Genomic DNA, 23,944 nt, shown 5'->3' on the forward strand with positions numbered 1-23,944 from the left:
TGCTGTGTTAAACTATATGTCAGCAATCATTCTCACATGAACTATATGGGTTCTATATTCGTGAGTTTCCAAAGCGCAGAGCTACATGTAACATGCTACAATGTTTTTACATCTTATCTGATTTTCGTGAGAGTGCTAATTCTAAGTCCAATTTTCGAGCGGAGCATATCGCAAATGGCCGTGTTTGGGAGTGTTTGCGCTCAAACTGTGGATGTATTGTATGTAAATAAAGTGGCGAAAAGCGCAATTTGCTATTTTCCAGAGAAATAAGTCATTGTGCTAAGACGTTTCAATACCACCTCTTAAATCAGCGCAAAGTTCAAATTCAGTTCATGCATTTGCAGTTTGGATATACCACCAGCAGGTGGTAATGAAGTTCATGTCCAAATTATGAAAATACAGAACATCAAATAATATCCTTGACAATCACAATTTTTCAGGGGTAATTGCTTGTGTTTTGTATTAAACTTTCTAGAGGTCACGGTTTATTTTTCTCAGTTATTTTATATTGTTATGTTTATATGTATTATTATTATTATATATTTAAAAATGTATTTATTATTTTATTTGTAGCCTACTAGTAATTTTCCATCTGTTGTTGAGATTTGTTAGCCACTTCAAAAGGGGCTGATGGAAGAAAGAGCGACTAAAATGTTTGGATTGGGTATGCCGATACAATCACTGTTAATCCTAGCCATGATTTGTGTATCAGTAGATGAAAATAATTAATAATACTTTCCCTATAATTTAACTGAGCGTACATCCAAATTCAGAAGAGAATCACATTTTCTATGCATTTAAAAGGAGTGTGTCACTGTCATAAAAATATGCCTGGCATTCATCAAGGATGTAGTTAATATACATTTTCTGTTCTTCTAATAATTCATTGCATACAGTTCATTTACACTACCAACTTCTTACGAATGTGCTGTCTTTGTTTATATTGGCGCTTGACAGGGTATGGACTATAATAGGATGCAGATGGTGGAAAGCCCCAAGAAGAACCTCAGAATTCAATTGCACTTAATCCAGCCCATTTGCATGTTGTGAGGGCGATTTCACCAAACCTACTTGCGCCTGGACTTAGCGCATGCTTGCACGGAAAATACCAAAATTTCATGGTCATGCCCACTGACTTTGCACTTATGACTTATGGCATAGTGCTGCACTTAATGCTAGCACTCTTAAAATAGGACCCCAAATCAGTAAGGAAAACTACAGTATATTTGATTTGCAATGGATTAGTTGAATCAGTTAAACAGCAGTGTATTATAGGCAGGTAAAAATGTACAAGTACAGACTTGTAATGTTACTTTAAAATCTACTTTTGAAATCTCTGTTATAAATTCACCATTTCTACCAGAGAATTCTCTCCTTTTGCAATACGGGCAGTTTAACAATGCTGGATTTGTTATTTACGGACACAAATCTTGTCCCCCCAGTGACACAGCTTGTCTTTAGCAGCACTTTTTAAAAAAAGATGAAGCTCAAGGCCAGATACAGAGAGTTTCAGAGAAGGTAGGCTGAGAGGAAATCGTGACGGTTAAATAATAACTATGCCCTTCAATCAAGGATGTTGGCTACAATCAATACATGTTTTTCTTCTCAAAGACAAACATGATATTTGAATTATGAACTCAAAGCTTTGCTGACGCAGTCCTCAAAGTTTCAAGAATTTTCCAATCAAAGAAAAACATTGCTGTTTTGAGTTGTACTGTGATGTGCTTTCTAGAAAATATCCTTTACTGTAGTACTTTACAACTGTGGTTGCTTTGTGGAATGGACCCACTTTATATTAGGTGGCCTTAACTACTATGAACCATTTGATACAATGTACTTATTATGTACATACATGTTGTTGCATTGTAATTGCATTTAAAGTCCTTGCATTCAATTACATTTGTAGTTACAATGTCAACTTTACCCCTAGCCCGAACCTAACCCTTAACCCAAAACCTAACTCTAATCCTAACCCAAACTCTACCCTTACTCCTAAACCTACCTGTACCTCAACCTCAGCAGCAGAAAATGTGTGAATTCTGCAGAACTTGTAGTTACACAGTAAATACATAGTCTTGTATGTATTTAATGTCAGTACATAGTAGTTAAGGCCATTTAATAAAAAGTGTAACCCATGGAACTTACTGGAGGGAACAGCAGAAGGGGGTTGAGAAAGTTGTGGTGGACCCCAGCCCTTCATATTGTAGGCGGACACTTGAACATAGTACTGTCTTCCCTGTAACAAACAAGAAAACATCTTAGGCTTTGTTCAGACATATTGTGGTGTATCTGACTCAAATCCGTTTAGTTTTTTATAGTCTGAACAGCAAAATACCACATGAAATCCAATGTTTATAAACTTGAACCACACCCCTATGCGTACATCAGATTTTTTTGAATGCGTCTAAGTCGGAACAGTCAAATCGGATTGAAATCACATCCACACTCAGGGATTGAAAACTAAATGTTTTTGATGTTGGTTCATTCAGAGCAAAAAGAACGAAACTGGTTGAAGATTTTTGTATGAAAATATACAAGTGTAGTTTTCATAATTTAGAATGTGTAGCATATGTAGCGTCATGTTGTATGCAGCTATATTAAAATACACTTATTTTCACCTATGTATTTGGCGAACTTTGAGACATTCACGATATGGACACAGTCAAGCATGACTGCAAAAAACAACTTGAACAAATGGATCACAGTTTATCATGGACAGTCAGTCCAAAATATTGCATTTGAAAACCTGTACAGAGACAAAGCCTGTTCACTGTATGGACTACACTTTGTTTTTAGCTTACCATTGTGAGACCTGTTATTGTGCACTTGAGGGACTGCAGATTCTCAAGGACCATCTCTCCGGCTAATAAAGAGAAGTCCTTCAGACAGCTCCATTCCACTGCAATATAAATCATCACACATTGTATGGTATTAAAAACCAGAAAAATGCAGTGTAATCCATAAAAATTAAATAGAGGCAGAAAAATAGAACAGACCACAGAACAGGATGATGATGCAATGAACTAGGGCTGTCGATTTATCGAGTTAATTCAGTGAGATTAATTTGACCAAAAATTACGCATTAAAAAAATTAACGCAATTAATCACACTACCCCCGGACCATAATAAGGAAGAGTCCTGAGAAATGCAACCTTGTAGTACCACCTGTTTACTCCAGAGGGCAGTATGTGAAATTTCAGCTGTATGAGCAACGTTTATACAGTGAAGAAAACACTTCAGTAGGCAGAACAACACAAACATGCGTTACGTTCTTGCGTTCAAAACACTTGAAGGAGCGCAAATGCGAACTAAGGGATCTCAAGATGTGTTTAAAAATGTAGTATTAAACTATATTTAACTTAAAACAGTGACCTAAACATTTTATGTTTATGATGCAACAAACACACTACACAAGCATGTCTGATGCTGAATATATATATATATATATAGAGAGAGAGAGAAAGAGATAGAGAGTATTTTTAAATATTTAAAGATAACTATGTATAATTATATATTGATATAAATATGTATAATTATTATATACTGAATTATTGTTATATAATGGGCGTTCTCAGCAAATATTTGTGTATGCGATTAATTAATCAGGACACCATGTAATTAATTTAATTAAAATTTGTAATCGATTGACAGCCCTACAATGAACACTGCACAACAACTATGGCTAAACAGTTACAATTAGAGGTTTTGGGCCAGTTCACAAAACTGTCACCTTCCCTTTCAGACTTTTCTGTGATGTATTGATAACACTTTACAATAAAGTTGTATTCATTCATATTAGTTGTGAACATGAACTAAAAATAAACAATACTTTCACAGCACTTATTAATCTTGACTAATGTTAATTTCAACATACTAATACATGATTAAAATGTTGCATGAACTAACAATGTACAATTGTATTTCCATAAATTCACATAAACCAAGAAATAATTTTCAGAACTGCGCTCTGCCACCGACCTCACTCTCAGAGCCATGAAGGTCACAGCGGAGGCACTCGGGTGGGCGATGGTCCAGAAGCATTGCCTCTGGCTGAACATGGTCGAGATGCGCAATGTTGACAAGGCACGCTTTCTCAACGCCCCCGTGTCACAGCTTGGCCTCTTCGGCGACACTGTCAAAGACTTTGGCCAGCAGTTTTCGGCAGTGAAGAAGCAGATGGCACATCTTGCAGCGGCACCGCCAAACCAGCGCACACCGCCTGCTCGCTGAGGGCGTCCCCCTGCAGCTAAACAACAGGTAGCTCCGCCTCAACCCGGGCCCAGCTCTCAGCCCCAGCGTCGAGCACCTCTCAGGCGGCATACGCCCCCATCTCCAGGACCCCTTCCAGGACCAGGAAAGTTCCGAAGTGCTCCTGAGACAGGCGAACCAGGCAGTCAGACGTTCGCTCAGGTTTGGACCTGCGAGTTCTCCACCAGGCTTTGCACAGACTCCCGTTCAAAATGCTCACGCCAAACACATTCTTACCAGCGTTTGACCTCGATTGGTTCCACGCTTCCATCTTGCCTCAACACCGACCCTCCCTACGGTTCGCGTTCGACGGAGGTTTCTCCCACTAATCCGGTGCAAGCATGTATTGATCCATTCAGACAGCACCACGACTGTAGCATACATAAATCGCCAAGGTGGCGTGCACTCTCGTCATATGTCACAACTCGCCCGCCATCTCCTCCTTCGGAGTCAGCCACGACTCAGGTCGCTGCACGCCACTCACATCCCTGGAAACCTGGCAGGTTTCGCCCAGCGGAGAGTGGAGGCTCCACCCCCAGGTGGTCCAGCTGATCTGGGACCGATTCGGCATGGCACAGATAGATCTCTTTGCCTCCCTGGACAACTCCCACTGCCCGCTCTGGTACTCCCTGACAGGAGCTCCTCTCGGGACAGACGCGCAGGCACACAGCTGGCCCCGGGGCTTGCGCAAGTATGCAAGTAGGCTGCGAGAAGTGTGCCATCCTCGTGGGCACTGGCCAACGGCACCTCCCTTGCAGACATCTGCAGAGCAGCGGGCTGGGCAACACCCAATACCTTCGCCAGATTCTACAATCTCAGGGTTGAGTCGGTCTCGTCCAGTGTTTTGTCAGGTCTGAGCCGGTAGAACTCGGTAACGCGGCACAACCGACACAGCGCCCTTCACCAAGTTGATCAAGTGCGCCTTCTATCCCAGGTTAGCCACTAAGCGTCACTCCCTGGATGTTCTCCTCCCTAGCCTTCTGGCCTGCGAATTACAGGTGCTCTGTACTGGGGTTGGGCTCCACGGGCTTAGTTCCCTTTTCAAGCAAACTTCCTGTGATGTATTTCCCACGGTACGGTCCCCCTGTCGGCGGACCCGCGTTTCCCTTGCCCGCTTGTAGAAGTCATATGAGTTTGGAGCAATATTAGAGTGTGTAAATAATGACAGAAATGTTTGGGAGAACTATAATTTTAATAATAGAATATCATGGGGAAAACTAAATGCAACTAATACACCAGCAAATAAAAAAAGGTCTAGATGCTTTAAACCTGAGCAAAGAGTGAGCTAATTACTTTATCTCTGATATAGTCATAACAGGGAAAACTGAAATGTCTATTGATGCCAGTTGTGTGAAATACAGACACTAATAATGCATATTTGGGATGCACTAACCTTTGTATTTGGTCACCACAGCTGAGTTCATACTGGAAGGTTCATGAAAGGTAACAGTGAGAGATGTGCTACCAGTCACACTCAGACGCACGGCAGAAGGAGCCTCTGGTGGCCCTGAAAGAGCCAGGTCAAAGGTTACAAAACATCCCACTGGCAAGACCCTTCAAAAGCCTATTAATGTTGAATGGCAATCTTATGCTTCATGTCACAATTAATTCAAGTCAAAAATATCTAAGACAGTTTATTCAATAGTGGGAATTGTAGGAGCAAGAGCTCAAGTGTATATTGGGTAAAAAAAAGCAGTGCCACCTGAATTCTCAAAACAAAACACTTTCAAAATAAGTGATGAATCATTTCCTGCCAGAATGAATATTGACAAACTTCTTTAAAGGCTGAAAATATTTGCTGCACACGTAGATAAACATATGATTGTACACTAGTCTCCAGTAATTTGAGCATCAGATGTGGAATGGAATATTTTTTTGTCACTCGTCCGTTTACCTGTTGTTAGTTTAATTGGTAGTGCCGTCTGCGTAAGTGGAATGCAATAGCAGTGAAAATATAATTATATATTTATATGCAGTTTCATTCAGTTGTATATACATTCATGAATTCACAGAGGTAAATACAGGTGCACAAATTCAAGGTTTGTAAAGCTTCAACAAACCTCTTGAAATGCAAACTGTGAATTTGGCTGTGAATATGACTGCGTCATAATATCACGGTCTTTCTTTATCTTTTAACTCCTTCCTATGTTTACTTGCACTTTATATGTGCCTCTGACTCCTTGTTAGCGCTTACATTTTGTACTTGCAACCTGTTGCACACAGCATAGCTAATGGCACCCTTGTGATTTGTCATGGCTGCCTTCACTTGACATTGTTTACACAGAAAAGCCAACAAAAGTCACCTGATATAACAAGTAATCAATTTGACAGGAGGGTAAGAGGGACACTATTTTGTATGTTCCCAGCTCAAGAGACATTTCAGGCCATCAAAGCAGATTTTAATATCTGTGGGCCAAATTATCACAGTGTCTTATTTGCTGAGACTTCCCACTCTAATAAAAGTTAACAGGTTGAGTCTATATGGGAATAGATGACATTTAAGCTAAGATGCCGATAGATTAGACAGGGCCAATAGTAAATAAAGGCCAGTGAAGTATTGTAGTGTGACATATGGGTAGCTAAGCTTTTCAAAAGTCGATAGAGACAGTAATAATAAAATTAAGCACTTGGTTCAAAGGAACAGTTCACCCAAAAAAAGATTTTTTTTTTTTACTTTTTTCACTTTCCTGCCATTCTGACCACATATAATAAAATTTTTGAAATATTGTTTTTTATGTGAAACACAAAATAAGACATTAGGAATTTTTTCTCAACTACTCCTTCCATTCAAAATAAGTGGATCGTTATTTGTATTGCCTTGCTCCACAAATGACAAAAAAGCACCATTCAAGAATCTTAAAAGTATTTTATAGGATAGGTGTGCAGCATTTCAAGTCTATCGAAGCCATGTGCTTACTTTTGACGAACAGACAAAAATTAAGCCATTATTCACTGATAATCTTCTCTTCTGTCAAAGCTATAATTTGCACTAAAACTGGTGCCTTTAGACACGTCGGACCAGGTTTGATGTCACTAACTTCAAATACTATTGGTTCTTGCATATCATGCAACCAAAAAACCACAAATGAGATTTGATTATGAGTTAACAAAATCCAAACTTTGATCTGTTCCTCACACATAGCTATCATTTGACTTCAGAAGACTTGGAATATAGAGCACAATTTGTACTGACTACTTCTATCATATTTTATGGTTCTTTTTTGTTCTTTTTGGAGCTTAGCAGTATAAATCACCATCCACTTTTCTTATATAGAAGATCAGACATGCTGCCTAATGTCTAATTTTGTGAGAGGTAGGGGTGAGTAAATGATGACAGAATTACAATTTTTGCATGAACCTTTTCTTTAAGACTTTCCAACTATTTGGCTGGACTCAGACTCAAGTGTGTTGCGAACTCACGTGCATGCTCAAAGCCGGTGCGCATGCGCTTGTAGAGCTTGCATCTCCACTCCCAGGCTTTGAGCTGTTTTTCCTTGTCAGATGTTTCCAAGCTGAGACTCTCTCTCATCACCTGAGTAGACAGCTCACTGGCTCTCCTTTGGGCTTCCTGCACCAGTGCTGAGAGATGAGCATCTCTGCTCTCAAGACAGACAACTGAAAGAAACACACAGAGAGTTCCATTACAGGGCAATACTTTTCATTTATTCAGATCAATGAGATGTTTTCATGCTTGTGGATGACCTTGCATTTCTGTTAAAGATTTAATGTCACAATTATTTTAAGTGTATACCTAGTGAAGAAGTAATATTACAAATTGTATTTAAAATACAAGTATTCTACAAATACATTAATTATCATAACAAGTGTTGTACACACTATTTCATGCTTTCTTCAAATGCACACAGAGAAACTTTGATCACTAAAAATGAAGTAGTAAAGTAGTATAGCTTTTCAATTAGGGAAAGTATACATTAAGAAGTCACTAAAATATTAACTAGTCAGTATGCCAAGTGTTTTGTACATCCAATTTACATCCAGCTTCCAAAACTAAACAAAATGTTAGTCAAAAACTGTCCACTTACACAGTTTGAATGTTGATGCAATAAACATTTTTTTTATTAATCTGTTTCTGTGGAGAGAGACTGGCTATATGCAAGTCATTATTTTCAGTTCACACAAACCACTGCTCAAAAAAGACATTCAACAAAATGAAAAGCTGTTAAGCCATTGATGATGATACTAATGAAACACTAAATTGGTTCAACTGCATGTTCTTGTGTATGGATCTCCACTTTATTTATCTATTAAAGTATCAATCAGTCTTTGTTGTTTGTGTCTGTGTTCAACAACATTACACAAGTACAACATGCCCTGTGTTTTATTCCATTTTATAGCAGCTTGTTGCATTCAAAATTTTGTGACTTGAAGAGGTAAGGTAATTTCCACATCCCCAATAATAGGGTGCAAAGCAATATTTGTTCATTATCCTACTTTGTCTACTGCTGCTTGTCTGCTAAATCTTGTCTTACTTTGAATTAAGACAATTTTCCCTCTTGAAAGAAGAGTAAACACAAAACCAACAGAGAATGTAAAATGATAATTTGCTTGTTAACATTGTGCAATCAGCATTTGGTCATTCATGTAATTTATAACTACCTACAGTACATAAACTTCTGGACTTATAATTGTGTATAACGGAGCATCTCCTTATGGTTCTACACACGTCTACAAACAACACAGAATGGCAGTGGCAGCTAGCCAGTGCACCCTCATCCACTTTTATTCATTTCTGCTAGCCGCAAGTTAGCCACTGATGGCCAGGGGCCTTTGTAGATCAGTGAATAGATGGACCAATCAGACGTCTGCATTTCACAAAGGGCAAAATGGTACATTTACCTATTTTAGTAAAATATCAGGCATTAAAACTACATAATATTATAGTCATTTACAGGAATAAACTGTAACGTCTGTTGATGTTTCTCCTTGAGGACTTGCTATTGGCTGTTGTGTCTGCATAATTAATGAGGTACGTCTGTAGGTTTTAGGAACTGTTTGGGGTTTTTATTAACCAACATTTCAAAGTAATTTGGATAATAGTTATGTTTTGAGTTCAGCTTAATGCTAAATATGTCATTTTATGTTATGAAAAGGGGTTATTTTTTAGTTAGCCTGGGTGAGATTAGTGTTGCTTTGAGATTGGTGTGATCCTGTGTGACATAATAGAGGACTTTTAAATGTGCAATTCTTCAGTGTTTTCATTGTGGATTAACAGTGCTTTAAGACTCACTATGCTTAGACTCTGACTTTCTTCCCAGTAATACCCATGCTATAATACTATTAATGCAAGTGCCAGAAGTAGATATATTAATTCCAGCTGAAATTCAGTTGTGGTTTGGGCCAGCAGTATATTATCAGTCTAACATTAATGTATGTCCAGCACTCTTACAGGGTAATGGAGTTGCAATTGTAATTTCACCAAAATACAACATATGTTCACACTGAGTCAATTCTGTGTATTTCACAAATACAAGGGTAGATGTTTATAGTGTACTTAAGTATACTTGAAATAGTTCAATTTTAGCACAACCAAGTATACTTAACACATCTTTAGTGCCACAACAGCACTGCTTTCTGCAAACTAAAGTGCATGATGGCATCGCCATAAGTACAAAATGATTTTTTTCAATTTAGTAGACTTTAAGTATTCAAATGTATAGCAATACATAAAATAAAATAACAGCAATACTCTTTAGTATACTGAAGTGCCCACAAATAAAGTGTGCTTAAATTTAATATTTTTTTCCCTATGGTATATACAGTATATATATGTATGTATTTGAGGTCAGCCATGTGGGATGGAGTGGAGTGGGTGGGTCAGACAGGGAGATGTGGACAAATTTACTTGCTGGTTGTCTGGAACACACAGGACTGTGTTTGACCACATAGATTTGTCATGGTAAAATGAATACTGCCTGGTCAGTCCTCCTCATAGACTACTGTATGAATACTACTGCATTTTCTTTCAGAACCTTAGTCATAGACCGTGACAGCCAAATAAACAAATAAATACATGCCGAAAAAACCCTATTTCACTGGGGCCGCTCGAGCCACCCTGAACCCCTGGAGACGGGAGCTCTCCGGGCGAGATGATAAAGTGTGTGATGTCAATTTTGAACAGGGGGCCTGACCAAGCCGATCTTACATGGGAGTCCACAGCGCAGTGGAAAAGGCAACCATATTAGCAGCCTTGAGGTGCAATTTCCTGCGCTCTGAAGATTGACATCTGACTACTATGTGCGGTTAATTGAACAAACTATAAATTAAGGGCGAGTCTGCTGATATTGCGCTGTCTCACACACAGTTGGCATTGTTGGGGCTCTGGGACGGCCCTAAATATAGGCATTATGGGCCCCATAAACATGCTTTAAATTCAGCCTTCGGCTGGACTTCCAAACTGGCAGGCGTCTGGTTGATTGATTTACTTGGCACTTCTGGCCTGACATAAATATAATGCCGAAAGCCCAGGAGGGGAAAATACGGCAATGTTTATTTTCTGTTTGTTTACAAAGATTGGATTGTGCCACGATGAAATGTTTTGAAATTTAACTGCAGCTGGGGTACAATAAATCACTTAGTATAATTGCCCCCCGTTACATGCATCATTGAAAAGTTAAACCATTAAATGACAAACCTTGTTAAGACTTTTCTGAGGGATGCCGTGTGCTGTCTACCCCACCCCAGCCACGGCTCCAATGGCAGTACAGTGTTGCTCCCTGTTTGGTCTCAGACAACATTTGGCTTTTTCATGATTGCACTGATTCAAGCACTCAGGTCTGGAGGGACTTTTTTTCCACAGCGTTCAAGGTAAGAAACACCTGTTCTACTGTAGCCAAAGACGTCAAGGACTGAATATACTATTGATTAATTCAAGGGCAATGGGTGCAGATATTTTTAACAGATCTGTAGATCCATTAAAACCAGATAACCACCCTCAGCGTTTCCCCAAAATAGTTCTGAATGCCAAAAGCCTAAACGAAACGAAAGTTTAAAAGTCTGACATTTTGGGGGGGATTTTGACCATTTAAAAAAAGAAAGAAAGAAGGAAACATTATGGCATAAAAAGAAAAGTGATTAAATATTCTAGACAATTTCTATGTTGATATTGCTGTTCTATGCTTTAAAGCAAAAGGGAGGCACTCACTGTATAATCCTAAAAACTTCTGAAATTCATGTTAAGCTTTTTATTCAATTTTTTTGTTTTTTTGTTACACTTTTGATATAATTTGTAATGAAAAAAGTATTTAATTAGAACAAATACCAAATACAAGTATTTTTCCAACTGTTCTCATACTTTTTGACCCTACTGTGTTTCAACAATCATTTGATTATATGCATTATATGTTATTTCCAAAATATTACACAATTAAATTTTCATGGTAATTCATTAACTCATCAGTGGTTATGACAGGTGACATTACATTTTGAAAAGTTTCATTATGAGTACTTATGACAGCTGTCATGGAAAGATTAACACTTGTATTCCTACTCTGAGGTGATTTTTACATGAGCCCCAAAAGCAAAGTGTCAAATGCACTCAATGGCTCCTTCTGTTTATCGTCTGTTTCATTCCGAACAGCTTGTCCAATTAAAGAGCATCTGCTTTTGGTCTCAACAGTAAAATATCATACTAACAGAGAACAAAATCATTATTTGTCTTATATCTCGGATGTCTTATAACAAGAGGTTACTAACTTATTTATTAAGTAAAATTATCATTAAAAACTTAATTTGATTACTTTTCTTAATTGCACAATGCACATTATTTAAAACATAAGAATAATACAAAATGTATATGTGCAGCAGTCACCATTTTTAAAGCAGACTGGTTGTGACATCATCACAAAAACATTAAGTAGTTGTACACCCAATTTATACCAGACCAGCTTCCAAAATTGTCAAAATCATGGTGAATAGATATATATCTACAGAAATATTAGTCAAAAACTGTCCTCTTACACAGTTTGAATGTTGATGTCAAACTAAAAACATTTAAAGATGCCCTATTATACTTTTTGGGATTTTACCTTTCCTTAAGTGTGTAATATAACTGTTTGTGCATATAAAAGGTCTGTAAAGTTACAAAGCACAATGTCCAAGCCAAAGGGAGTTACTTTTTCCCACAGGAAACACTGCTCCTGAACTGCCTAAAATGCCTGGTTTGAAGTCCAGCCATTACATCCATGACATAGCAACATCAATATGTAACACATTTGCATAATTCGCTGCTCAGGAAGCCTCAGGAGATGAAACTCAGTTATGGTAAGGGGCATAACATTTCTGACACACGCTCTAACCAATCACAACAGACTGGGCATTTTGGAAAGGGGGGCTTTAAAGAGAAAGGAGCTACAGAAGAGCGTTTCAGACAGAGGGTGAAAAGAGGTGCTGCAGCAATGTACATTATGAGAAAAATAATGTGTTTTTTTAACATTAAAGCATGTAAACCTATTCTAGTAAACCACAAAATAAAATTATGAATGTGTAAATGAGCATAATATGGGCTCTTTAAATCTGCTTCCACGGAGAGAGACTGGATATGCGCAAGTCATTATTTTCAGTTCACACAAACTGCTGCTCAAACTTCTTTTTTTTTTCTTCAACAAACTGAAATGCTGTTAAGCCATTGATGATGATACTAATGGAACACTAAATTGGTTCAACTGCATGTTCTTGTGTATGGATCTCCACTTTATTTATCTATTAAAGTATCAATCAGTCTTTTGTTGTTTGTGTCTGTGTTCAACAACGTTACACAAGTACAAAATGCCCTGTGTTTTATTCCATTTTTAAAGCAGCATGTAGCAATCAACATTGTGTGACTTGAAGAGGTAAGGTAATTTCCTCATCCCCAATAATAGGGTACAAAGCAATATTTGTTCATTATCCTACTTTGTCTACTGCTGCTTGTCTGCTCACTCTTGTCTTACTTTGAATTAAGACAATTTTCCCTCTTGAAAGAAGAGTAAAAACAAAACCAACTCAGAATGTAAAATGATAATTTGCTTGTTAACATTGTGCAATCAGCATTTGGTCATTCATGTAATTTATAACTACCTACAGTACATAACCATCTGGATTTATAATAGTGTATAATGGAGCATCTCCTTATGGTTCTACACACATCTACAAACAACACAGAATGGCAGTGGCAGCTAGCCAGCGCGACCTCATCCACTTTTATTCATTTCTGGCTAGCCGCTGTTTAGCCACTGACGGCCAGGGGCCTTTGTAGATCAGTGAATAGATGGACCAATCAGACATCTGCATTTTTTCACTTTTCTTTTTGCAAAGGGCAAAATGGTACATTTACCTATTTTAATAAAATATCAGGTGTTAAAACTACATAGAATTATTGTCAATTACAGGAATAAACTGTAACGTCTGTTGATGCTTCTACTTGAGGTCTTTCAATTGGCTGTTGTGTTTGCAGCTCTTTTGAGACACTGAAGGGATTGTCTGATTAAAACTGTTTGTTGTTTAACAAGCATACTTACAGTGAGGACTCTCCTTCCCCCCGGCTTTGAGCAGCATCTTGGCTATGGGGACGTTGTTGGTCATAATGGAGATGTCCAGTGGCGTCAGGCCTTCACTGTTGGGTGTGTTGAGGTCCAGTTCATCGGCTGTGTACTGAAAAAGAAGGATCTGCACAGCATCTAGGTCCTGCTGTTGAACAGCCTCAAAAAGAGCCTCACTGCTCTGAATGTTCTGTGGGGAGAACAGAACGGTGCCGGGTTAACACAAATGATAAGTAGTCATTTAGCGGATGCTTCTATACAAATTAACTTACAGCACACTTATTTCAGGAACAGTTCGACTGGAGCAACCAGAGGTAACATGCTCTAAAGCAGAGCAATGATATCTATAGTAGTCCATACAACTCCAGTATTTAAATCTATCTTCAGCTTCTGAAGATATAGATTTAACCACTGGAATCGTATGGATTACTTTCAGCTGCATATATTGCGTTTTTTTTTGAGCTTCCAAATTTTGGTACCCATTCACTTGCATTGTAATACCAACAGACAAAGTAAAAAAGAAAAAAAGATGAATCTTTGATTACCCCACCCCAATTTTATACCAAATACCTCAACAAAGGGAAAACAAAAACTGCTCATCCAGCCATTTCTTAAGCCCTTTAAATAAATTATGTAGTATTCCACTGATATATGTGCACATTCAGCACAGAAAACAAAAATGAAAAAAAGTGCAAAGATTCAGTGTGGGTGTGTTGATTGTCCTGCATGGGACAATCCAAGACATATCAACCCAAGTTGTTGGCCCAAATCTATAACCAGGCCACACCACGCACCAAAGGGTAGCCTAATCAGTGAATGCTGTGGTGGTAATAAGAACAAAAAGGGGGTCTTTTAAACCCTTGTACTGTATAGCATAAAACAGTATATGAGTTTATACATCCAATTAAACAGCAATGCCATTTCAGTTTCTTTATTATAAGCAAGTTATATCCATGTGTGTGGGTACTTGAGTCAACAAGGATTGCTAGATCTAGCTGTACAAAATCAGTGACATTTGTAAAAGTTCTGAGAGCATGGTACAGCACTGACTGACTCAAGGGCATGTGGGGATAAGCCAATTGCCAATCCATCTTGGAACATGTCATGTGTAAGGTCAAATGAATGTTGACATCAATTGATATCACATTATATAAATGCAAATGTCAATTTTATAATATAAAAAAAATAATATATATATATATAAAATAAGTGATTTTTTTATGATACCCATTAGATTTATTTAAGCTGAATGCCCTTTGCAAATACATGCCCACGACAGTGGTTCTCAACTGGTTTTGCTTCAGGACCCAGATTTTACATTTGAGGCAAATCCAAAACTGCACAAATATTGTCGATCGCACAACAGATAACAAAAATGTCCTGAAAGCGAAACTAGTTGATAACTACTATGCATTATTATTTGGTTAGTTGCACTTTATTTACTGTACACTGAGCATTGTTTTCCCTGCTGTCTTCAAAAACTTAATTTGCAACCCATTTTTGGGTCAAGACCCACCAGCTGAGAACCGCTAATCTACAATACACAAATTCAAGTTCTTAAAACACTTTATATATACACACAAAAAAACTTTTAAAGGGCATTTTAAAGGGATATTTCACTCAAAAAGAAACATTTTTGTCTTCATTTACTCCTTCCAAATACTTTATTTCTCCCATGGACCACAAGAGGAGATATCAAGCAGAACAACAGCCTCTGTTACCATTCACTTTATATTGTATGGAAAAATTATGCATTTAAAGCGAATGATGACTGAGACTAACATTCTGCCTAACATCTCCTTCTGTGTTCCATGGAAGAAAGAAAGTCATGTGGTTTTGGAAAAATGTGAGGGCGAGTAAATGATCACAGAATATACATTTTTAAACAAAGCTTATTAGTCTGTATCTTATTAGTACAATTCTGTGAGGTCCAAGATACTCACAGATACTTTGCGAATACGATCGGATCGACCGAAAAAGTAGGCATCCTCGAAGGAGGAGTGGCTTCCTTTGAACTTCTCAGAGAGGTTGCGGTAGAGACGCTTAGCAGCGCTGGGGGAGGCAGGCCCCGCCCCCTTTTTACTCTGGGTCAGCTGCAAGTTCTGCATCTGTTGCGTCATACTAACGGAGAAGTTCCTGTGGATTAGAGTGGAAAAGAGAACAGACTAAACACATTAATCACATCATCACTACTGGGTGAGATTATACCTGAAATAAATTTCAAACATGTGTGGTGGTATGTAGTTTATTCCCCCTTTTATGACTAATATCTCAGTCAGCAGTGTCTCAGTGACAGATGGCCATGGGGTTGTCAGTAATGCTCCAGTTTAAGCACTGACTATCTAGAAGGTGCAACAGAACAGCATATTGATGTCCAGGTATTCAACAAAAAATGCAAAATATTAAGTAAAAAAAAAGAAAAAAAAGAAAAACTGATATGTTTTATTACTGGGATTTACACTGGACAAGCATAAAAGTCAAAATACACAAATGCATGCGTTCAAAACAAAAATGACAGTTTAAAAAATTATCTAATAGAATTATTTTTAGACAGTACTGATTAACCTCTGCTGAAACAAATCCATCTTAAACCATCCTTAGCTGGTCTCTTAGCCTTATATATTTTATTGGTTTTAGAGGGGTTTCAAGCTCTTTTCAAGCTGAGAGACCAGATAAACCATCTGAAAACCAGCTAGGCCAGACCAGGACACCAGCTAGACCAGCTAAGATCAGCAAACCCTCTTACACTGGTTGAAGAAACTGTAACAGACAATTTTCTAATCAATGACAGCTAGACTATAGATATAATTGCATTCAACATCGTTTGGTTGTCAAGGATATCCTCAATGGTCTAAAACTAAATTGCAGTCCTCCAGGAAATCAATTAACTCTGAGCTAAAATTACAGTTAATGCACACAATGAAGTAGATAGTGGCTGTCAAGACTCTTCGAACAAAAGAGCACATATGTACACGGTCTGCTTTGACGTGATATGTCAGAAAATGGATACAGATTTCTATGAAATTATTCTCTCAGAGCAAAGACAGAACACTGATTTTTGATCTTTAAAACCCTAGTAAGGTCATTTTTGTAGAGTAAGTTAACTGTAGGTTATGTAACCGCAGCTAAGAAGCATTCTATCTGTAACGTGCACAAACAATTCACTCAAATGGCTGCAAAAAAAAAAGAAAAAAAGATCTGTTCCATTTGTCAAAGCATCTGGCTGGAGCACACACTGTCTGAAGATGCTAATGTAAAAACAATTATAAATAGAAAGAACCTCTGTTCTAATGCTTCTGTTTCAACACTATCCCTTGTTTAAAAACAGTAAATAACAACAAATTTGTCCTTAGCTGACATTCTCCATAAAACATTGCAGAACTGTGGGGGATTAATGTGATATTTCTCATCCCAGCAGTCGATAATCCAGTCAGACATGACAATAACGCAGTGCCCTGCTTTTTATTGCCTTTGCGCAATTTTGTGCGTGCGGAACGCCCACTCAAAGCACTAATAATAAGGCACTCTGCCAAGCAAGAAAGAAGCCTCTAACACCAGTGAATAACTGAGCGAGTGCAGCAAAACGGATCAAATAGGAGTGGTGTTCTTTGTGAGACTAGGTTATACATTTAATCCAATTAAGCCAATAAAAAGCAAAGGGCAGCTGCCACAGTGACTGAGGAGCACCTGTGAGAAACTGCAGTGGGATCATAATGATAATAACATTACGGACCCCACCTGTGCTGAGGAAGAGGAAGGAAAGTACACTCTGAGTGAGTGACAGATACAAGTCAAGCTAAGTGCACTCTACAAGAATGAAGCTTGTCGTCTGTTGATGTTTTAAGTCTGCAACAAAACTCTCTCTGTGTCACACTGCGACAGATTTCAAACTTTGAAATCTGGTCAACCGTTCATCAGGTGTTCGCACTTTTCTGACTAGTGAGAGAACAGCAATTAGCAACCAAAGCAATTGTGCAAAAGAAGAGTGATGCAATGGAATGTGGGACCCCCCACCCCAATTTCTGTATTTCCCTAATGTTTGACCTCTTTTTCTTCTTTGTTTCCATTCTGTGCAAATCTGTGCAAAAATGACCTTACTTCATGTTGTTTGTTGTTTTCTGTCACTATGTGCACAAGATTGTGTAAGAACAAATTTAGGTATCACAACTACAGTCAGGGAGAAGAATGATCTTGTAATTGACACACATGGTGTGTGATTAGCAGTATAAAGTGCACACAAACAAGACAGAAGACAAGAAACTGCTAGCCTTTAAACAAACTTATAGTGGTCAAGAGAGGTTGAGCTCACCTGTCCAGGCTCTGGGAGCTGCCTGGTGAGCCAGTGATGAAGAAGAGGGGTCTGAAATCCTTAATCAGTGCAGCATCGTTCTGTCTCTGGTTGAGTCTCTGAGTCAATCGTGAGATCTTGCTCTCAGATCTGATAAGACAGAAAGTCCGAGTCAGTCCAGTGGGTGAGATGAGACGTGGGACAGTGGCTGAGTCAGGGCACAGGAAGAGGAAAAAGATGAAAACAGACACCAGTGCTCTGGAGAAGCCCTGAGTACCAGGTGTTCATCGGAGCTCTCCTCTTCACACGCATCTCGCCTTGGTGTTGACTGGCTAATATGCGGTGAGAGGAGAGAGGAGAGGAGATGGAGAGGGGAGAGAGAGAGAGAGAGAGAGAGAGAGAGAGAGAGAGGGAGAGGGGCATTCTGCAGGAACTAGGATGAGCAAAAGTGACAACAAATGCATACAGGCATTTAAAGCATAGTCTTTCTGAGCATGCTCAGAGCACAGTGTGCAAGCGATAGGGACAGGGGAAGGAGGGAGGGAGAGAGGAGGACCTGTTGTTCTTTTTTCTTCTAATCACTCCAGTTTTCTACCAAAACAGGCATCTGATCCATCAACAAAACAGCCTGGCATTATGACTGTCAATGAGCTAAATCCACAGGTTATTTTGCACCCAACATACACACAATTGAGTGCTGCCTACCTAGACAGCATTTTAAGGCATCATAGGTGTGCTACCAACATGATGGATCATCCAAATAGTAGGCAGCATAATTATTTACATTATGTTTTGCCCTCTAAATACATTTTCAATTCTATAAAACAAGCCATCATTGAGCTTTAATCAGATTCAGAATTTAGTTTTTATCAGATTCATCAGATCAACACGTTTCTGCCCTTATACACACACACAAATATGCTCTGTTACAAAATCTAGTGATCTGCCAACACAGACAGCATTTGAAGGCAACAAAGGTGTGCTCACAATGCTTACCACTTCCAAAACAGGAACAGGAACATAACTAATTCTTCTTAGACACCTAACTTTGGCACAGGTTTAAAGAGGGATCGCATGTATGGTCATAGGTTCAATTTCCAGGGAACACACATATAAATAAAAATGTATCTCTTGCACAGTAAGTCACTTTAGATAAAAGTGTCTGCCAAATACACTAATGTCAATGTTCACAGACAAAAGAAAAAGTGCAATATATTTTATATTATTTGTGTGTGCTACATATTTCTTAGGGATGTCAATCAATTAAATTGTTTAATCAAAATTATTACATCAGATGCCAATTAATTAACCATAATAATCACATTTATCAATATTTGCTGAGAAATTCCAGAAGATAAAGATAATTCAATGTATAATAATCAAAATAAATATATATCTAAAATTATAAATACATTTACTATATATATAGAATATGTATGTATAATTATTAGGGCTGTCAATCGATTACAAATTTTAATGAAATTAATTACACGGTGTCCCGATTAATTAATCGCGATTCATCACATATACAAATATTTGCTGAAAAAGCAGCATATTATTATATTAATTAATTATATATATATATATATATATATATATATATATATATATATATATATATATATATATATATATATAACAATAATTCAATATATAATGATTACACATATTTATATCAATATATAATTATACTTAGTTATCTTTAAATATTAAAAATTATATATATATATATATATATATATATATATATATATATATAAATAAAAATATTTAGATAATTAAAATGCATTACATTCTTAATCATTGATAAGATAATACAAAAAGCACCTTTAGAATACAATGTATTGTTTACAACCATATTATTGATCATAAGACAATCATTGGCACACAGTTCACAGCAATCCATTACACAAGTGAATTTGTCAATCAGTTGGAGATTTATTATGAGGGCTTGTTTAAGGACCCGTCAATTTACCCCTGCGTCAGACGTTTTTTTTATTTTTTTTTTATTAATGCTTACAAAACTTTTACATCTAGAGGTATATTAAAACAAACATAAACAAAAAGGAAAATAAATAAATATAAATATCAAATTGTTTACATATTTCAAAACACTTTACATCTTTCTTGTTACTCAAATTGGACATTTTCAAAACTAAGTTGAAAGCTTGGAATAATATGATCTCTAACAATCTTGCAGAAATCAGACCAAAAACAAGTCGAGTAGGGACAACTATAAATGAAAAAATGTTTTCTCCTGCAGACCACAAAATGTACAAAATATATCGACATCATAATTAAATCTCTCTACAAGAAAATTATTAGTGAGGTAGTACTTACAAATAAGTTTGAAGGAAATTTCTTTGATTTTATTCATGATTAAATATTTATGGGTAATTTCCAAATTTTGCACCATCTCAATCCAGCGTCAGACTTGCTTGTGTAGTGTCTCGTGTGCGTTGCATCATAAACATAAAATTTAAACACATCTTAAGATCCCTTAGGTCGCATTTGCACTTCTTCAAGTGTTTACGCAAGAACGTAACGCATGTTTGTTGTTCTGCCTACTGAAGTGTTTTCTTCACTGTATAAACTGCGCGTTGCTCAGACAGCAGAAATTTCACTTACTGCCCTCTGGAGTAAACAGGTGGTACTACAAGCTTGCATTTCTCAGGACCCTTCTTTATTGGGGGGGTTTAATAACACTTTATTAAAGTGTTTTGATCTCCAAGCAAGCAACCACAAATGGACAAATGAACCGCTGCAGTGAAGCTGGATACGTGCAGTACTAACAAATGAAGCACACATCTTATATCTGGATGTTAAATTAAATTTATGCCAAATATTTGTAAGTTTGATAGGTAGAGCTCTAAAAGTGACTATAGATTACTCCCATTACAATGAATTAAGCTGTGCATGTAATTTTCTAAATAATAATTTAGCAGATGCTTTTTTCCAAATGACTTACTAATTAAGAACATAAAAAAGGAAATCCGCAGGTCACGCAGACAGCTTCATTAAACAGCTTTACAGATTGTAATAGGAGCGATCCAATATTCACGATTCCTCCGCTGAGGAGATAATTGTGAGCATCTAAACTATGATACAATTTCATCGCTTCTCTCGCATAGATGCTCAGTATCAACAAAACGTCTGGATAAGTTAATGCAGATAAATGTTTGATGTTCTTTGTGAAAATATGTTGCTTCAAAGCCTTACTTAATGGATCAGTAAATGATACCGGAAGAGGTAGTCTTGTTTCAGAAGAGTGAGTAGGACACTCCGAATGCTGCCTTCGAATGCAACCTTCTTTCACAGGAATTCAGAGGATACATGAGGTGTATCCTTTGTGGGCACTCACAACACACAATCCTTTGCTTCAAAGGAAATTAACAATTACCACCAATTTGTCCGAAAATATGATGTTCAAGTTGAAGTACCTCAGTAGACAGGTATAGAGTATATAATATGTATAATTATAGTAATATATCATTAAAATAAAGTATTATAGACTTAAAGTGCAACTGTAAAATCTATATTCTTTTCTCTCTACATCATAATAACTCTCCTAAAATTTACCTCTTCATTCCCTTCCAAAGGGACTTTGTTCCCTTCTCACTCAAAGTGCTCGCGCTTATTAAAAGAGTGTTGTGCTGTCATAGCAACCATGATAAGTTCTGTTTCCGTTTGTCCTACGCAGGCTGTCTCGTTTAAACGAGGCTTGTTTTAAGGAGGACGCTCTGTATACTGCAGCCTTCAAAGGACTAGCTAGCACGCAGCCTTTGAAACGAGACACAGCTAATATGTTGGGAGGAGGTGGTTTCAATCAATAGGTTAAAGTAAGAATGTTCAATCACTGCATGTAATGCTCTTAATCCATTAATACGGACTTTATAGCTGGAAGGCTTGACTGTGTGTTTAGTGCCCTTGTGCACAAAAGCATGTGCTGATTTTTATTGTCACAGAGGGCCAATGGAAAATAACAGTTTCATTAACTGTTGGAAGGAATTTCTTAGAGTTTTTAGAATGAATACCACCTTGTGAAGATGAGAACTGAAAAAAAAACTGATATATTTGACTGTGGGCAGACTTGTCCTGATTCATTGTAATTCTACTCTATCCATGGTCGTGACATAGTGTGAAATGGGCCTCGGGGGACAATTGAATATTATACTAATATGGCTTATTATATCTACACCTACTGGCATATTAGTGAGTGCTTCTAGTTTTCACAGAATAGCTTGTGCCTTTTTTTCACATGCAAAAAGGCAACTGAACAGAACTGAAAGTGCTAAAAGTAGTACTTCACTGTAGTTTTAGAGGTACAGAGTGTAAAATCCACATGGTACCAACCAGGGTAAGGTTACCATAGAAAAGTTTATGGTTAAGAAAAACAGTGGATGGTTCATGAGACCACATGGAGTGACAGCCATGTGACAGACTTAACACATTTTCCCACTACAGTCTCACCTATCTCTCCAGTGCACCCCGTCTGCTCGTCGAGGGCATCCCCCTGCGGCGCGAAAGCCCAAGCGGCTCCGCCTCAGCCCGAGCCAAGCTCTCGGCCCCAGCGTATAGCCCTCCACAGGAAGCTGACACCCTCTGTCTCACGGGATGGCATGAGGACCCGGAAGACTCCTAAGCGCCCCTGAGATGGACGACCCAGGGTGTGAGACATCCGCTACAGAGCTGGTATCCAGACCACTCCATTCCCCGGTGGAGGGCCGGGAGATAAATCTTTTGTTTCCTTCTCTTTTTTGTTCGCCCCAGCCCCCCATAAAAAACCTGTGGTTTCCTCACTCCTTGGGTTACATAATCGGTGTCATGACCGGCGTCGTAACGGCGACCAAACACCGAGCACTTGCAGCCAGGGCCCCACGAACGTGTCCGCCCACCTTCACTATTGACGTTGATCTGGGGCAAGCATGTGTTGGTCAAGTCAGACAACACAGCGATAGTAGTGTAAACAAATCACCAAGGCAGCGAACGCTTTCGGGAAGCACAACCTGATCATCAGGTTCCTCAGAGATGCTTGGAGGCTGAATCCTCCCAGGCCATGCCTCTTCCCCTCATGGGATCTCTCTGCGGTCCTTCTGGGCCTTCTTGCAACTCCCTTTAAGCCACTAGAGTCAGTCGAGCTGAAAGCCCTCTCCTTGAAGATGGCCATCCTGATTGCGCTCACCTCCATCAAGAGGGTTGGGGACCTGCAAACGTTTCCTGTCAGCGACACTTGTCTGGAGTTCGGTCCGGCAGATTATCATGTGATCCTGAGACCCCGGCCAGGCTCTGTGCCCAAGGTTTCCATGACCCCCTTCAGGGATCAGGTGGTGAGCCTGCAAGCGCTGCTCCAGGAGGAGGCAGACTCAACCCTGTCGTTGCTGTGTCCGGTGCATGCTTTCCGCACCTACTTGGATCGCATTCAGAGCTTTAGACACTTAGAGCAGCTCTTTGTCTGCTTCAGTGGACAGCAGAAAGGGAATGCTGTCTCCAAATAGAGGCTTGCCCACATGATCGTGGATGCCATCGCTCTGGCATACCAGGCCCAGGCCATGCCCGCCCCTTAAGGAATATGAGCACACTCTACTGAGTGAGGCATCCTCGTGGACACTGGCCCATGGCACCTCTCTAGCAGACATCTGCAGACCAGCGGGCTGGGCTACACCCAATACCTTTGCGAGATTTTACAATCTCTGAGTTGAGCCGCTTTTGTCCCGTGTTTTTCAGGTACGAACAGGTAGAGTTTGGTAATACAGAACAACTGGCCAGGTTGCATATAGTGCCTTTCCCCTCCCCTGAGGTGAAAGCGTGCTCTTTTACCCCCAGTTGAGTTCATGAAGTTGTTGACCCTGGATGTCCTTCCTCCCTAGCCCTG

The 23,944-nt window shown here is 38.6% G+C and overlaps 1 protein-coding gene across 1 annotated transcript in view; it reads right to left on the reverse strand.

Annotated features, from left to right (window-relative positions):
* The window catches only part of LOC127633686 (ankyrin repeat and fibronectin type-III domain-containing protein 1-like), a 116,914-nt gene that overhangs the window by 26,506 nt on the left and 66,464 nt on the right, over positions 1 to 23,944 (reverse strand). The window contains exons 7-13 of the mRNA XM_052112943.1: positions 18,094 to 18,222; positions 15,728 to 15,920; positions 13,764 to 13,974; positions 7,669 to 7,863; positions 5,642 to 5,755; positions 2,802 to 2,899; positions 2,146 to 2,236 (exon numbers count right to left, since the gene is read on the reverse strand). Coding sequence (XP_051968903.1) covers positions 2,146 to 2,236; positions 2,802 to 2,899; positions 5,642 to 5,755; positions 7,669 to 7,863; positions 13,764 to 13,974; positions 15,728 to 15,920; positions 18,094 to 18,222 — 1,031 coding nt within the window. The remainder of the gene's footprint in view (positions 1 to 2,145; positions 2,237 to 2,801; positions 2,900 to 5,641; positions 5,756 to 7,668; positions 7,864 to 13,763; positions 13,975 to 15,727; positions 15,921 to 18,093; positions 18,223 to 23,944) is intronic.

This window comes from Xyrauchen texanus, chromosome 40, assembly GCF_025860055.1.
Source record: "Xyrauchen texanus isolate HMW12.3.18 chromosome 40, RBS_HiC_50CHRs, whole genome shotgun sequence".
Taxonomy (NCBI): Eukaryota; Metazoa; Chordata; class Actinopteri; order Cypriniformes; family Catostomidae; genus Xyrauchen; species Xyrauchen texanus.